Source organism: Acomys russatus, chromosome 29 (genome assembly GCF_903995435.1).
Source record: "Acomys russatus chromosome 29, mAcoRus1.1, whole genome shotgun sequence".
NCBI lineage: Eukaryota > Metazoa > Chordata > Mammalia > Rodentia > Muridae > Acomys > Acomys russatus.
The window spans coordinates 21,350,376-21,365,426 of record NC_067165.1 but is presented as its reverse complement, the minus strand read 5'-3'; the positions used below and the strand labels follow the sequence as shown (position 1 = coordinate 21,365,426).

Below are 15,051 nucleotides of genomic sequence, written 5' to 3'. Positions count from 1 at the left end.
GCGCCGCCCCGCCCACCCTGTCACTCCCAACTTCCAGACCCGCCCTAGGTGGCCCCCGACCCGCCCACTGAGGCCTCTCCCCACACACACAGTAGGCGGAAGCAAAGGGGGTGGGGGTGGGGCGTCTGACCACGTGACCAGGCCTGCAGGCCCACCTTGCTGGAGGAAACTGACACCTTCCAACCCCTTGTGCCTCTGGGTTTGCATTGGTAAGGAAGCTGCCCTCTGGCCCTTCATAAAGTTATTTGTGAATTAGTACAATTATACAATCAGTGAGCAGTGAAGCAGGAACCAGTAACTATAAGTTTTCTTGTCTACCTACTCCTCCCATCAGTTGAGAAAAATGAAAAAGATGTTTAAAAGATTCACTTACTTGCCAGCACTGGCAGCAAACAAAAGGACAAATTTGGCCAGCTCTCCAGTTTGTTATAACACACACCAAAAAGGAAAACAATAATAATAATAATAATAATAATAATAATAATAATAATAATAATAATAATAATAATAATAATAATAATTCTAAAAATTATTAAACAATGTTCAAGGAATTTTCACAACATTTGAAAAGTATATAAAATTAACATCTAAGTGTACAAGGCTAAAAGTGTTTACCAGCCATATGTTTGTAGCCCTTTCATGGCTGAACCACAGAATACACTTGGACCGTTTAGGAAAGGTGGCTCCAGCCAAGCATTTTGGAACACACTTGTAATCCCAACCCTAGAAAGGACGAGGCCTGAGGACTGCCCATGACGGCAGCATGGGTCCCACAGCAACACCTAGGCCACCCACTGACACCTCTGCTCACACATTGCAAAGCCCAGTCTTCAATTAAAAAAATAGTACTTCCCAAGCCTTGATCTAGAGGTCCAAGAGAAGCCCAAAGTTACGGTTTCGGCCTCCCTGCTGCTCATACTTGCTGCTGGCCACCTGCTGGCCTCTGCTTGCCATCTACACATAACTTTCTGAGCGCTGGTGATTTAGCCAGTGACTAAAACGTCTCATGTCTTATAGTGTGCCTGCCGACTTGGTCATACAGGAGGGCACTGGCTGCTGGCCTAACCTAACGGTGGTTTGTCCTCCTCTGGCTCTATTTCTCCACTCCCCACCCCCAGTCACTTTTTCCTGTAAATTTCCTTGGACTCTAGCAAAGACAGAACTGACCCATAAGCCTATAAGGTACAGTGAAGGACCAAAACCAGCCCCAAGGCGCAGGGTGGTGGCGGCGCATGCCTTTAATCCCAGCACTCGGGAGGCAGAGGCAGGTGGATCGCTGTGAGTTCGAGGCCAGCCTGGTGTACAAAGCGAGTCCAGGACAGCCAAGGCTACACAGAGAAATCCTGTCTTGGAAAACAAAACAAACCAGCTCCAAGCACCAGGGGCCTGAGCAGAGGAGAGCACCCCTTAAATAATGGTAGTTGCTGTTATGGTGAGGCCGCACCAGTAGCAGTCACCTCACAGAACACAGACTGCTCCCCTAAAGCGATGGCAGTGGAACTTCCCCGGAACCATTTGCTGAACCAGAGCTGGAAGGATGAGGCCTTCCTGCGACCCAATGGCAGGCACACTCCAACACTCCATTGTTTCTTAAGATAGTCCAAAGTCCCTGTTAGTCTCTTCAAGGCTAAGGTGACATTGTGTTGAACAACTTTATTTTTTAGTTTTTTGGGACAGGGCTTCTCTGTGTGCCCTTGGCTGTCCCGGACTGGCTTTATAGACCAGGCTGGCCACGAACTGACAGCGATCCGCCTGCCTCTGCCTCCCAAGCCCTGGGATTAAAGGTGTGCACCACCACACACGGCGTGTTGAACAACTCTAATCCCAGCAGTGAGGAAACAGAGGCAGTCCATTCTCTCTGAGTTTGAGACTAACCTGGTTTACATAATGAGTTCCAGGACAGCCAGAGCGAATGTAGAGAGACCCTATCTCAACAAAACAAAACAAAACAAAACAACTGTTGAGGTGGAATCACTGAGTCACAGCTGCTCTTCCCTCTCTCTACCCTTCACGCTGCTCACCTCTCACTGGTGTACTGGGACAACTGGGATGGCCCGGTCTCTTGGGGAATTCCCTAAGCAAAGCAGTTCCTCTGAAACCCCACGAACAATCACCAATATAAAGTCTACATTTTCTCCCTTGCATTATTAAAATTACAAATAATTATGCTTAGGTCCCACAATTCTTAAATCCCTGTACAACAAAGGGAAAATATTAAAACATTTAATCACTGAAAATATAAATACATTAGCAAATTGTATTTTAGGATACTTATACAAAATTTAACACAAAATTATAGACTCTGATGATAAACAATAAGGACACTACTCTTTCTCCTTTACTAACTTTTCTATCCTCGGAACTAATGATGTAACAGCAAGTCTGAGGGCGGGGCCACAAATCAACAGGTTTCTTTGCTTCGATGCACTCAAGGCTGCAAAGGTGGCATCGCACAAACAGATGGTTGAAAAGGGCAGTAAGAGTTTCATTGCCTTTTCATGGAGTTCTGGGTAACTTGTCTTTGTGTTTACCCAAAACTGAGTTACAGACATTGATTTATAAGCGGACACTAATCTCATATCTGAAGATAATGCTGCTAGCTGTTCTTCTTCAGAGTCAGTGAGGCTCCTGTTCTGGCAACTGGCAAAGGGATCGGTGAGCCACAAATTTCCTGAGCGCAAGTCCTTTTCTGGTGGGTAGCAGTCATGGAACATCTGAGAAAGTCCTTCCAGGTGCTCAACAATAATGCTAGCGACACTCCTCCCGCTCACACCCGATGAGTCTAAGAACTCAGAAAATAAAGGGAACATGTCGTAATCCCCCTCCTGAGTGTGCTTCAGCCACGACTTTAGCTTCTTCTTAAATATGTCAACTTTATTATACAAATTGAAAAAAGTAGTCACGGTTCCTTGGAGACTTGAATTTAATTTATTGATAAGTGAAAGTATATCTGCTAAATAGGCTAGCTTGGCAACCCATTCCTTATCATGAAAACACCTGGCCAAATCTGACTGCTTTTGATTTAAAAATATTTCAATTTCATGTCTCAGGTCAAATAATCTTGTTAAGATCCTCCCTCTCGACAGCCAGCGTACTTCGGCATTAAGTGGTAAGCCTGCATCCTCAGATCCCACCTCTTCACACAACGCCCTCAGCATTCGTGGATCTGAGGCGCTGCTCTTGATGAAGCTTAAAATCTTTGCTGACTGCAAAAGAACCGCATGTAAGCATGGAGATAGCTTTTCCGCCGCTAAGTATTCACAGTGAATAAAACAATGTGTAAATGTCACCATGTTCTTAGTAATTTCTTGAATTTTTGACCTTAAACGGGAACACCTGTCAGTCATGCTTCCAGCCCCATCAGTACAGAAACCAACACAGTGGTTCCAATTCAGAGATCTACTATCAAAATATTTATTTATTAGTTCAAACACTTCAAGATCTGTGCTCAGAGAAGGCATTTCAGTGCAAAATAATAACTCTTCTTTCACATCGCCATAGTCATAATCGATGAAACGAACAAAGCAGAGGAGACGGGTGACATCTGAGGTCTCTGGTGACTCGTCTATCTGCAGAGCAAACCACCTGGACTCTCGGAGCTTTTGAACCAGCTGTTCTTCAATGTCTGCAGACAGTTTGTTGATCCTGCACCCAACTGTGCTACTAGAAAGAGGGATGGCCTTCATTTTGTCTCCAGCACTTGAACCCAAAACTTCTGAGCACATTTCTACTAAATACGGTTTAATTAATTCTTCAGCAACTGAGAACGGCTTCTTCCGGGCAGCAATTTGGAAAGCAATTAAGTAAGAAGCTTTCACAAGTGACTCTTCAACTAGTAAACATTTTCTTAAAGAACTGTTTTGACATTCCATTTCAAGTGATTTTTCCTCAAAAAAGTCCACTGGCTTGTTCTCTAACTCTGAGTGCTTTGTCTTCAGATGGTTACAAAGGCTTATTGGCATCACACTTTCACTAGGTAGGATCTCTCCACAAATGACACACTGTGGTCTTGGTGAACTTTCCTTTGATCCAGAATGGATAATGAAACCAAATTTTATATATTCTGTATCATAAGACTGGGAAAAGCCCGTTCTTTTTTTCTTTGCAGGTGGAGAATCAGGCTCTTCATTTTTCCCATTTGGCAGAAGTAAATCTGAAGGAAAGATTTGAATTGCTGTTATGAACATGTATACTATGATAGACGTGTTATGAAAAACTGGACAAAGATCCATTAGCACAGCATGACTCAATGCTGCCTATAACTTAAAATCAAGTTGAAAACAACATTTAGGGGTAGAGCACCTTAGCTGGGATGTATGAATTCCACATGTCAGCAACACACACACACTTTGGGCAGAGCTGGCTATTAAAATAATTGAAACATAAGGAGTATAGGATTAAGGCATTACCACTGATGGGGTAATGCTATACAGCTTTCCATGTAGGAGTTCACACAATTTTCTATCACCAACACCCCAGATCTATTATCTGTTCTTTCAGTAACTTATAATTAAATAATTAAATGCAGAGTCTAAAAGAAAGAGAGAAGGAAAGAGGAAGAACTAAGGCTCAATCAGTAATGCTTGTAATGGAAGTTTTGGTTTCTTTATAAACTCAGCTGTATTATGTAAATATGTTTTTGTTCTAATCCCAAGTGTGGGATTTCAGTTTGAGCTTTAGCTTGTCCACACCTTATTGCCTTCTGAGGGGCATGGCTTTTGCTAGCTGGTAACAGCCTTCCTTGCAGCATGCAGAGAGGTGTAGTCTAGGGTTCTGAGAATATAATAAGAGCAGAGAGAGAGCACTGCGTGGCATGCAGTGTGGTGTGTGGTGTGTAGCAATTTGAAGAGACTAGAGATGACAGTATTGAGGTTTGGCCGACAGATGGTGAGAAACGCTTTGGAGAGCAGCGGCTTGGAGGAGACTGCTGGCTATATCTGCTGCTGGCAGAAACAGGTATAGCCCAAAGGAACCCAATTAACCCTAAACAGCCAAAAGAAGTAAAGGGGCCCCTCTCCCCCCTCTCCTATGTAAAGTTGGGAGGTTGGAAAGGAGGCTGAGGCTAAACACCCCAAATAAAGAAGAGTTTAAAACAAAGAGTGCTACAAATCCTTTTTTTAAAAAAGATTTATTTATTTATTATTACATATACAATGCTCTGCCTGCATGTACAACTGCAGGCCAGAAGAGGGCATCAGATAACATTATAGGTGGTTGTGAGCCACCATGTGGTTGGTGGGAATTGTACTTAGGACCTTTGGAGGAGCTAATAGTGCTCTTAACCTCTGAGCCATCTCCCTAGCCCTACAAATGCTTTTAAGCAAATAGTATGTCAGTAATTATAATGGTTTCTCTGTAGATTTGAAAGAGCAATGCACACATGTATGAAATGTTTAACTCTAAATACAATTCTATGTGTGCATATGGATTTAAATGACAGCATCCAGGAATTAATATTTCACAATCGAGGACTACTGTCTTTACCTTTTTATAAAAAAAAAAAAAAAAAAAAAAAAAAAAAAAAAAAGCAGAAAACAAACCTCCATGGTGCCAGGACACTTACCTGTCTGGCATGCAGCATGGTGGGTATATGGCCTGCAAGAGGTGGCCTTGGTCTGTGTGACTGGCTTGCACAATATGCCTTTGTTCTTCAGAAGCTTGGGAGACTGAGAAGACTGGAGTGTGTCAGCAGCTGCTGGTGCACTTCCCTAGTTAGAAACAAATCCACAAATCAGAGTGGTGGGTTTTTTTGTTTTGTTTTAAATCAGAGTGGGTTTTCTTTTTCTTTTTTAAAAGAGTGTTTTTAGTACCTTACCGATGACTATATTGCTATCATATGAAAAGCAGTGTTGCTGGGCATGGTGGTGCATGCCTTTAATCCTAGCACTCAAGAGGCAGGGGCAGGTGGATCCCTGTGAGTTCGAGGCCATCCTGGTCTACAATGCGAGTCCAGAATAGCCAAGGCTACACAGAGAAACCTTGTCTCGAAAGACAAAACAACAAAAGGAGTGATGTGCTCTGAAAGAGTAGTTACAGACAGAAAGCACTCTGAGGAAGAAACCACAAACACCACTAACTCCTAATTCCCCTAATCAGCACTGATTCCATTTATTGACTTTTTAGAAAATATTCTGGAAGATGAATATGCCTAGCATGGGCAAGACCCTGGGTCAATCCCTAGTAACACACACCTTCACATACACATACACACACTCACATAACACATACACACATACACATACACTCACACACACATATACACACCATATGCACAGCACACATACACACAACCACACACATATACATATATGGCACACATATACACTATATATAACACACATGCACCACACACACCATATATACTCACACACATATACATCACACACACAAAAACACCACACACACACACAAAACCCACAATCCCTTTTACACATACACACACTGCATGCACACACACATATAACATACACACACTTAAAAGACATACACAGAAATTAGTCTGCCTAAAATATGAACCAAATAGCCAAATAAAGAAAAAAAAATTGGGGCTGGAGAGATGGCTCAGCCACTAAAGGCTAGGTTCACAGCCAAAAACATAAGAAAAATAATTTTGCTGATAATGATAATTATTCAAAAAACTAGATCCACATTCCACAAATATATATACATATATAAAATACATAAAATACACATATGTAATGATTGATTAAAAATCTCAACTGGAAAACATAAAACAGGGTAGAAAAGCCTAGAGAATTTCATTTATTTAATTTTTTTTTTTTTTTTTTTTTTTTTTTTTTTTTTTTTTTTGGTTTTTCCCTTTTTTTTTCATTGTTGTTGTTTTTCAAGACAGGGTTTCTCTATGTAGCCTTGGCTGTCCTGGACTCACTTTGTAGACCAGGCTGGCCCGGTGAGAATTCCATTTATTTAAAAGGTATTTATTTCATTCAGAAAATTTTACTGAATGTTTACTGTACACTAAGCAATGTCTAAGCCCAGAAGATACAAGGAAAAAAAAAAAAACCAAACAAGAGTCCTGCTCTCATGTGCCTTACACCAGAGAGGAGACACAAAAACACACAAGTAAAACAATCATATAACAAGTATGTAAGTCTAAATAGTGACAGGAGCTGTAGAAGGTTAAGGAGGGGTAAGGAGCAGAGAGTGACTCCTTGGAGAAAGGGCAGTGTGGGAGTGTCACCTGACTTCCTGAAGAGCAAGCCATGTTGGATGCAATGGCTCAGCTACTCAGGGCCCTGCTGTCCAGCCTGACCACCTGAGTTCAACCCACTTGGCCTCTGACATCTCTAAGGCACAAGGAAGGAACAGGCCCTTGCTCTGGTTTTGTTCCCATTTCCCACGGTCTCATCCTTGTTTACTATAACAGCTGAACATGTTTTGTCACTGTGCTTGATGACTTTTTAATTTGGATTGCTAATAGTTTTACTTTCATGGTTTTTACTTTGGTTGGTTATCAGGATTTTCCTTGAATTTCCTGGAGGTTTTTTGTTTGTTTTGTTTTTTATTTTCATTTTGTTTGGTTTTTTTTCTTTTTCCAAGACAGGATTTCTTTGTGTAGCCTTGGCTGTCCTGGACTCACTTTGTAGACCAGGCTGGCCTCAAACTCACAGAGATCTGCCTGCCTCTGCCTCCCGAGTGCTGGGATTACAGGTGTGCACCACCACACCCTTTTTCTTTTTTTTTTCTTTCAAAACAGAGTTTTGCTGTGTAGATCTAGCTATCCCGAACTCACTTTGTAGACCAGACTGGCCTCAAAATCACAGAGATCCACCTGCCTCAGTCTCCCCAAGTGCTGGGATTACTGGTGTGCGCCACTGCTGCCCAGCTGAATTTCCTGTTTATAATTTTCCATCGATTGATGTGTTGAATTACCTTTTTCTTAATGTTTTTAGGGAATGTTTATATACAGTAATTTCCTGTTATCCATGACTTTTGTTTCCACAGTTTCAGTTACTCACACCAGCTGTGATCTGAAAAAATAATAAGAGCAGGAAGCCGGACATGGTGGCACACACCTATAATCCCAGCACTTGGTAGTGATGACAAAAGGGATCAAAACCACCATAAGCCTTGCATGTTACATAACTGTTCTACCTCTGAACACCTTGAATACCCTTAAGCTGCTGACTTTCTCTTTCCCTCCTTGCCTGCCTTGTTCCTCTTTCCCTCCTTACTTCTTTCCTTTGGGGCATTAATATGTAGTCCAGCCCTGCCTGGAACTTGGGGCCCCTCCCACCTCTGCCGCCCAAATGCTGAAGAGTACACGTGGGTCACCATGCCCACTCCTTTAGGTCTTTTAAAAACATCATATAGACAATGGCTGGCTTCCAGATTGGTTTTTCTTACTCAAAACCTTACCCCAGACTTACATATCCTCTTGTCTATGTGATACTTACTCTTGGATGACTAATAAGCTGTCTCAGTATGTTTTTAAAAGAATCTTTAACTGGAGAGATGGTACAGCAGTAAGAACACTGGCTGTTCTTCCAAAGGACCTGGCTCAATTCCTGGTGCACATGTGACCATTCATACCTGTCTCTAACTCCAGTTCCAGAGAACCTGACACCCTCACACAGACATACATATAGGCAAAACACCAACGAACATAAAAAAAAAAAAAAAAAAAAACAACTTAAAAGGAAGATAATTCTTAGCTGGGTGTGGTGGTGCAAGCCTTTAATCCCAGCAGACAGGTGGATCTCTGACTTTGAGGCTAGCCTAGTCTACAGAGTGAGTAAAAAAGCAGCCAAGGCTACACAAAGAAACCCTGTCTCAAAAAGAATCATTTCGTCCCGGTACCCTCCTGTGTAGTGCTCCCTTCCTCTCAGTCCATTTTGTTAGATATGGCTGCAGTGTCTTCCCACATGCCTTCCTGTGCAGTACTCCCTGCCTCTCAGCCCGTTTTGTTAGATATGGCTGCAGTGTCTTCCCACATGCTTTCCTCTGCAGTGCTCCCTGCCTCTCAGTCCGTTTTGTTAGATATGGCTGCAGTGTCTTCCCACATGCCTTCCTGCAGCTATTTCTGCTCTTTGCGAGATTTTCCTCCACATGTTGCCAGATTTCTTTTTTTTAAAGTGAGACAAAGATGTCCTACAACTTGCTATGTATCTGAGGATGTTTTAAGCTTCTCATCCTCTTGCCTGCTAAGTGCTAGGGATCAGACCCAGAATTTTGTGCATGCTAGGAACATGTTCCACTAGCTCCCCTCTCTCCCTCACAAAGACCTTTGAAAAGCACAAATCAATACAGGAGGCTGAGGCAGGAGGATGATAATTCAAGGGGACTCTGAATTAAGACATTTTATTAAGTGCTGGAGAGATGGCTCAGCGGTTAAGATGGCTGACTGCTTATCCAGAGGTCCTGAGTTGAACTCCCAGCAACCACATGGTGGCTCACAACCATCTATAATGACATCTGGTGCCCTCTTCTGTCTGATGCTCTGTCAGGCAGTCATACATACAAATAGAGTGCTTATATACACAAGTAATTAATTTTAAAGACAGTTTATTAAGTGAAACCAAACAAACAACAAGAGCCAACCACCCTGCCTCCCATAAATCAGATCATGTAACTCCTCTGCTCCTAAATAGTAAATAAAATCAGGAAGGTAGAGAGAAGCTTGTTTCCAAAATTAACCCTTCCCTCAGTTTTTTTTAAAGATTTATTTATTTATTATATATACAGTGTTCTGTCTGCATGTCCATCTGTATACCAGAAGAGAACATTAGATCACATTATAGATGGTTGTGAGCCACCATGTGGTGGCTGGGAATTGAACCTTTGGAAGAGCAGGCGGTGCTCTTAACCTCTAAGCCATCTCTCCAGCCCCCTAAGTTGTTTTTGATTGTGGTATTTTATCACAGCCACAGAAAAGTAACCTATAGAAGCAAATAGCCTAACCTAACTCTGGGTGATGGAAACACGGTAGATCAGGGTTTGGCAGAGTGTGCCTTCACTTGCTTTGCATACGATGCTATTGGAAATGCACTTGCCCACGTGGCACATGATCAGCAGAGCCTGCAGCTGCAACAGAGACATTCCATTTGCAACGTCTAAAGAATTATGTAAATGTTTGCTGACTTCTTAAGATTTGCTTCCATGTAGTTCTTTCCTTTTTTCTTTTTCTTTTTATTTATTTTATTTTGAGACAGAGTTTCTTTATGTAGCTTTGGCTGCCCTGGAACTCAATCTGTAGACCAGGCTGGCCTCGAACTCACAGAGGTCTGCCTGCCTCTGCCTCTCGAGTGCTGGGATTACACGTGTGTGCCACCACTTCCCAGCTACTTATATTTTTTAACATTTCACCAAATTCAAATTACTTAAATAACTTGAGGAAAGTTCATATTAACATTTTCAGAGAAACAAGACAAGACACTCTTAAAACTGTTAAATCATATAAGCATTTTATAGACTAAAACTGAATCAACCAGAGCTATTTGGTAATAGATTCTTAAAATATTTTAAAATTTACTCTTTTAAGTGTATAGATACTTTACCTCCATGTATATCTGTGTACTATATGGACATCTCGTGCCCATGAAGGCCACAGAGGCCAGAAGATCAGATCAGATCTTCGGATCCCCTAGGACTGGCATTATAGATTGTTTTAAGGTGCTATGTGGGTGCTGGGAAAAGAACCTGGGTCCTCTGGAAGAGAAACCAGTGCTCTTAACTGCTGAGCTATCTCTTCAGCCTCTAGTGACACAGTTTAAATGACAGGTAAATCACAATAAAATATTCTACTTGGGGAAAGCACATATAGGGCAACTGTATTAAATGAGGTATATATTCCTAAAAACCTAAATAATTCAAAATAGTTGTCCCATATACATAAAGTAGAAGGATGAATCCTTAAAGTACATAAATTTATAACCAGTGCTGATCTGTAGTGAGAGTTTTGGTTTCTTTAAAAACCAGGTTGCCTTTAATCCCAGCACTCGGGAGGCAGAGGCAGGCGGATCGGTGTGAGTTCGAGGCCAGCCTGGTCTACAAAGTGAGTCCAGGATGGCCAAGGCTACACAGAGAAACCCTGTCTCGAAAAACAAAAACAAAACAACAACAAAAAACCAGGTTGTGTTATGTGAATGTTTCTGTTTTAATTCCAGGTGTGGGATATGGTGATGCTTCAGTTTGTCCACAGCTGCTAATATGATTGTCTTGTGCGCTAGCAGGGTCGTGATCTTTGCCAGCTGCAGCTATTTTACTTCTGGAGACTCTGAGAGGATATAAATGCCAGAGCCCAGAGAGGGATAGGGTACTGTGAGGAAGACATGCCGGCAGCGGCTGCCCACTGCTGCTCCTAGTTGCTGTTGTTGCAGTTTGATGAGAAGAAAACATTGGAGATACCCTGACTATGAAGATAGGACTTGCCCCAGGGAACTATATCCCTAGTCAGCAAGAAGTAATCTAAAGAGACATATGCTCCACCCTTTTCCACTAACTTTTCTGTCTTACATGGTGTTAGGGTGTTGGAAGGGATTAGGTGGATAAGGACTGGAAGAGAGGCAGAGGTACAAGAACCCAAATAAGGGCTGGAGACACGGCTCAGCAGTTAAGAGCACTGATTGCTCTTCTAGAGGTCCTGAGTTCAATTCCCAGCAACCACATGGTGGCTCACAACCATCTATGAGATCTAATGTCCTCTTCCTGCCTTTAGGGGTACAAGCAGGTAGAGCACTGTATGCATAATAAATAAATAAATCTTAAAAAAAAAAAAAAGAGCCTAAATAAAATAGCTAAAAACTACCTGCCAACAAGGGCTGTCCCATGTTGGGTACCCTTATTGGCATACTTGTTTTATCTACTTTATTGGAGTTCTTATCTGTCTATCTCCCTTCTCTACCCCAATCACCTCCAACACTCCAACAACAGGTACGAGAGACAGAAGGTTAAAGGGGAAAGGGGGGTAGCATATGTCTCTTTAGACTACTTCCTGCTGTTTATAGAGTCGTTGGGTTCCTTGGGGCCAGGCCAGTGTTCATAGCCTAAGGATATCTCCAACTTCTTCTCTGGACCACATGACAAACCAGCAACAGCAACAACCAAAAGCAGCAGGGGCACGAATCAGCAGCAGCAGCAGCAGGCAGCAACAGTGGAAGAGCAGAAGCTGCTGCAGGACCTCTCAGGGCTCTCCGATTTATACTGACTCAAGAGTTCCCAGAATTAAACTATCTGCAGCCGTCAAAGATCATGCCCCTGTCAGAGCACAAGATATATAGTTAGCTGCTGTGGACAATCTGAAGCAGCCTATATCCCACACCTAGAATTAAAAAAAAAAACGTAATTGCCTAACATAACTAGGTTTTCTGAGAAAACAGACTCCCACTACTGTAGAGTGTTAGAAATTGTAGTTTGAATAAAAAATGGCCCTTAGAGGCCCATGTGGAGCAGCACTATGGAAGCAGCACCTATTGGAGTAGGTGTGGCCTTGCTGGAGGAAGTGTGTCACTGAAGGCTGGCTTTGAAGAGTCAGATGTTTAAACCAGGCCTAGTATGTCACTGTCTTTTCCTGCAGCCTTGCTGATCCAAATGTAGAACTCCCAGCTCCCTCTCCAGGGCCATGTCTGCCTGCATGCCGCCATGCTTCCCACCATGACAATAATGGACTAAACCTCTGAACTGTAAGCCAGCCCCCATTTTAATCCTTTCCTTTATAAAGGTTGCCATGGTCATGGTGTCTCTTCGCAGCAATAGAAACCCTAAGACAAAAATATATAGACTATTTTGTAGACATATGTTAATAGTATTTATTAATTATATATAGTTACATCTTACATGCACAAGCATCTTTAATGACATAATTATTAATAGTGTAGGTGATTAATCACAACTCAAAATATGATTTAGTGTGTAACATGTAATAAATAAATGTGTACAAGTTAATTTTATGACTTTCATTAATAACTACACTGTCTGAAAATAATTAAGTAGATATTATCATCTTCCAATATGATAAATACTGAGAGAGTTAGGAGGACTGACTGGACAAGCTATCTTCCTACAATAGTAACTCCAGGTAAGACTTTTGCTCAAGCCAGGGGGTAGTGGCGCACGCCTTTAATCCCAGCATTTGGGAGGCAGAGGCAGGAGGATCGCTGTGAGTTAGAGGCCAGCCTGGTCTACAGGGTGAGTCCAGGACAGCCTAGGCTACAGAGAAACCTTGTCTCCAAGAACAAAAACAAAAACAAAAGAATAGAGTAGCTGGGTGTGGTGGCGCAGGCCTTTAATCCCAGCACTTGGGAGGCAGAGGCAGGTGGATTGCTGTGAGTTCAAGGCCAGCCTGGTCTACAAAGCTAGTCTAGGACAGCCAAGGCTACACAGAGAAACCCTGTCTTGAAATAAAACAAAAGAAAACAAAACAACAACAACAAAAAAAGAATAGAGTAATAACTGCTCAGTTGTTATACCATGAAGCTTGATAAACAAATAATATAATAGAGTCTCAATTATTTGGGTGAGAGCCAGGTTAAGAGAGAAACCAAAAAAACAAATACAATTTTATAGAAATAACTAACATTTTGGCATAGCAAGTGCAGCAGAACTTACACTGATCTAGCAAGAACTTACATAGTATCTAAACTTAAAGCATTTTCTTTTTGTTTGTTTGTTTGTTTTCCGAGACAGGGTTTCTCTGTGTAGCTTTGGCTATCCTCGACCAGGCTGGCCTTGAACTCACAGCGATCCACCTGCCTCTGCCTCCCGAGTGCTGGGATTAAAGGCGTGCACCACCACACCCTGCTTAAAGCACTTTCTTAATGCTGTTTCTTAAGGAGAAAAATCACAGCAAGGCCTTCCACTGGCTACAAGAAAACAAAAACTGAAACAAACCCCAGAGAGGCAGTTCTTTTAAGGAGCCATTGTTGAAGGGGGGAAAAGTGGCTCTTTAACACAGCAAGTTTCTCAAAGTAAGACTTTGCTAGCCAAGGCCAGAAACTAAATCCCTTTGAGGGGCTCTTGCTGGCCTGTCTCCTGCTGGCCAGAGGAGCAAACACCTATGAATTCAGTAACTTCCCAGAGTTGAGAAGGGGTCAGGATCCCTAGAGGGAGGTGGAAAATCCTCTCTCTGGAAGAAGAGCCAGAGACAGACTGAGAAGCTTCAAGCATCTAAACTCTTAAGGTCTATAAGGGAAACTGGATCTAAGAAAATTAAGTCCTTAGGGAGAGGTTGTGAGATTAAAGATTAGTTGAAAAAGATGAAAGACACAGTGACACGGTGCTTCTGGAATCCACTTGAGTTTGTTTCTCTTAGAATACAAATAATTTTTTCAGTGGTGGTTACAGTTTTGTATATCCTCTTTGGAAGAGATCAGGATAAGACAGACTTGGTGAAAAAAGAGACTGAGAAATTACATGCTAAATTAAAGGCCATAGAATAAAGGTTGGAGAAATCTTTGAATCAAAATAGGGTTAGGAGAAATCCAATCTGGAACTTACAGTAACACCAAAAAAAGGTAGTTCCAGATGAGAAAATCTACAAAGGCTTGATGAAATTGCAGAATGGCAGCCCATTGATATGCTGGATAGAAAGGCTTCAGCTACCGGCCAACATGATCAGACAGGATATTGTGTGTGTATCACCAAGGTTCAACTGCTGGATGAAGGTGTATATGCTACAGTAGGAATGCAGATCCTGGTTAGTGTTGCCTTGGAACAAGGTCATCCTGTGGCATGTGTGCTCTATTTTGCAGAGTTTAGAGAAGTGAAGTGTTTGCACCACACCATAGGTTCATAATCAGGATTTCAATGGGTAAATTGTGCTTTAAGTTCTGAAAGAGCTGATTCTGTAATTACACATTAGTAGGAGAAATGGAAATTATGGGAATACCTGTACAAATTAAGGCTGACAATGTTCCACCATATGTCTCCAGTAAAATGAAGCAATTTTTCACATATAGTAATAAAAATCGTATTACAGGCATACCACACAATCCTACAATCAGTGATAGAGAGATCCAATTGTACTTAAAAGAAGATGCTTAGCAAAAAGAAAGAAGTTGCAAAGACACCCAGAAATAGACTATATTGTGCTTT

At 42.0% G+C, this 15,051-nt stretch overlaps 1 protein-coding gene across 4 annotated transcripts in view; it reads right to left on the bottom strand.

Moving 5' to 3' along the window:
* Positions 1-2,022: 2,022 nt before the first annotated feature.
* Positions 2,023-15,051, bottom strand: part of Zmym6 (zinc finger MYM-type containing 6) — a 48,752-nt gene continuing 35,723 nt past the window's right edge. For all 4 annotated transcript variants that reach the window (XM_051171163.1, XM_051171160.1, XM_051171161.1 and 1 more), the window contains exons 14-15: positions 5,564-5,708; positions 2,023-4,153 (exon numbers count right to left, since the gene is read on the bottom strand). In XM_051171163.1, the coding sequence (XP_051027120.1) occupies positions 2,325-4,153; positions 5,564-5,708 (1,974 nt within the window). In that variant the 3' untranslated portion in view covers positions 2,023-2,324. The remainder of the gene's footprint in view (positions 4,154-5,563; positions 5,709-15,051) is intronic.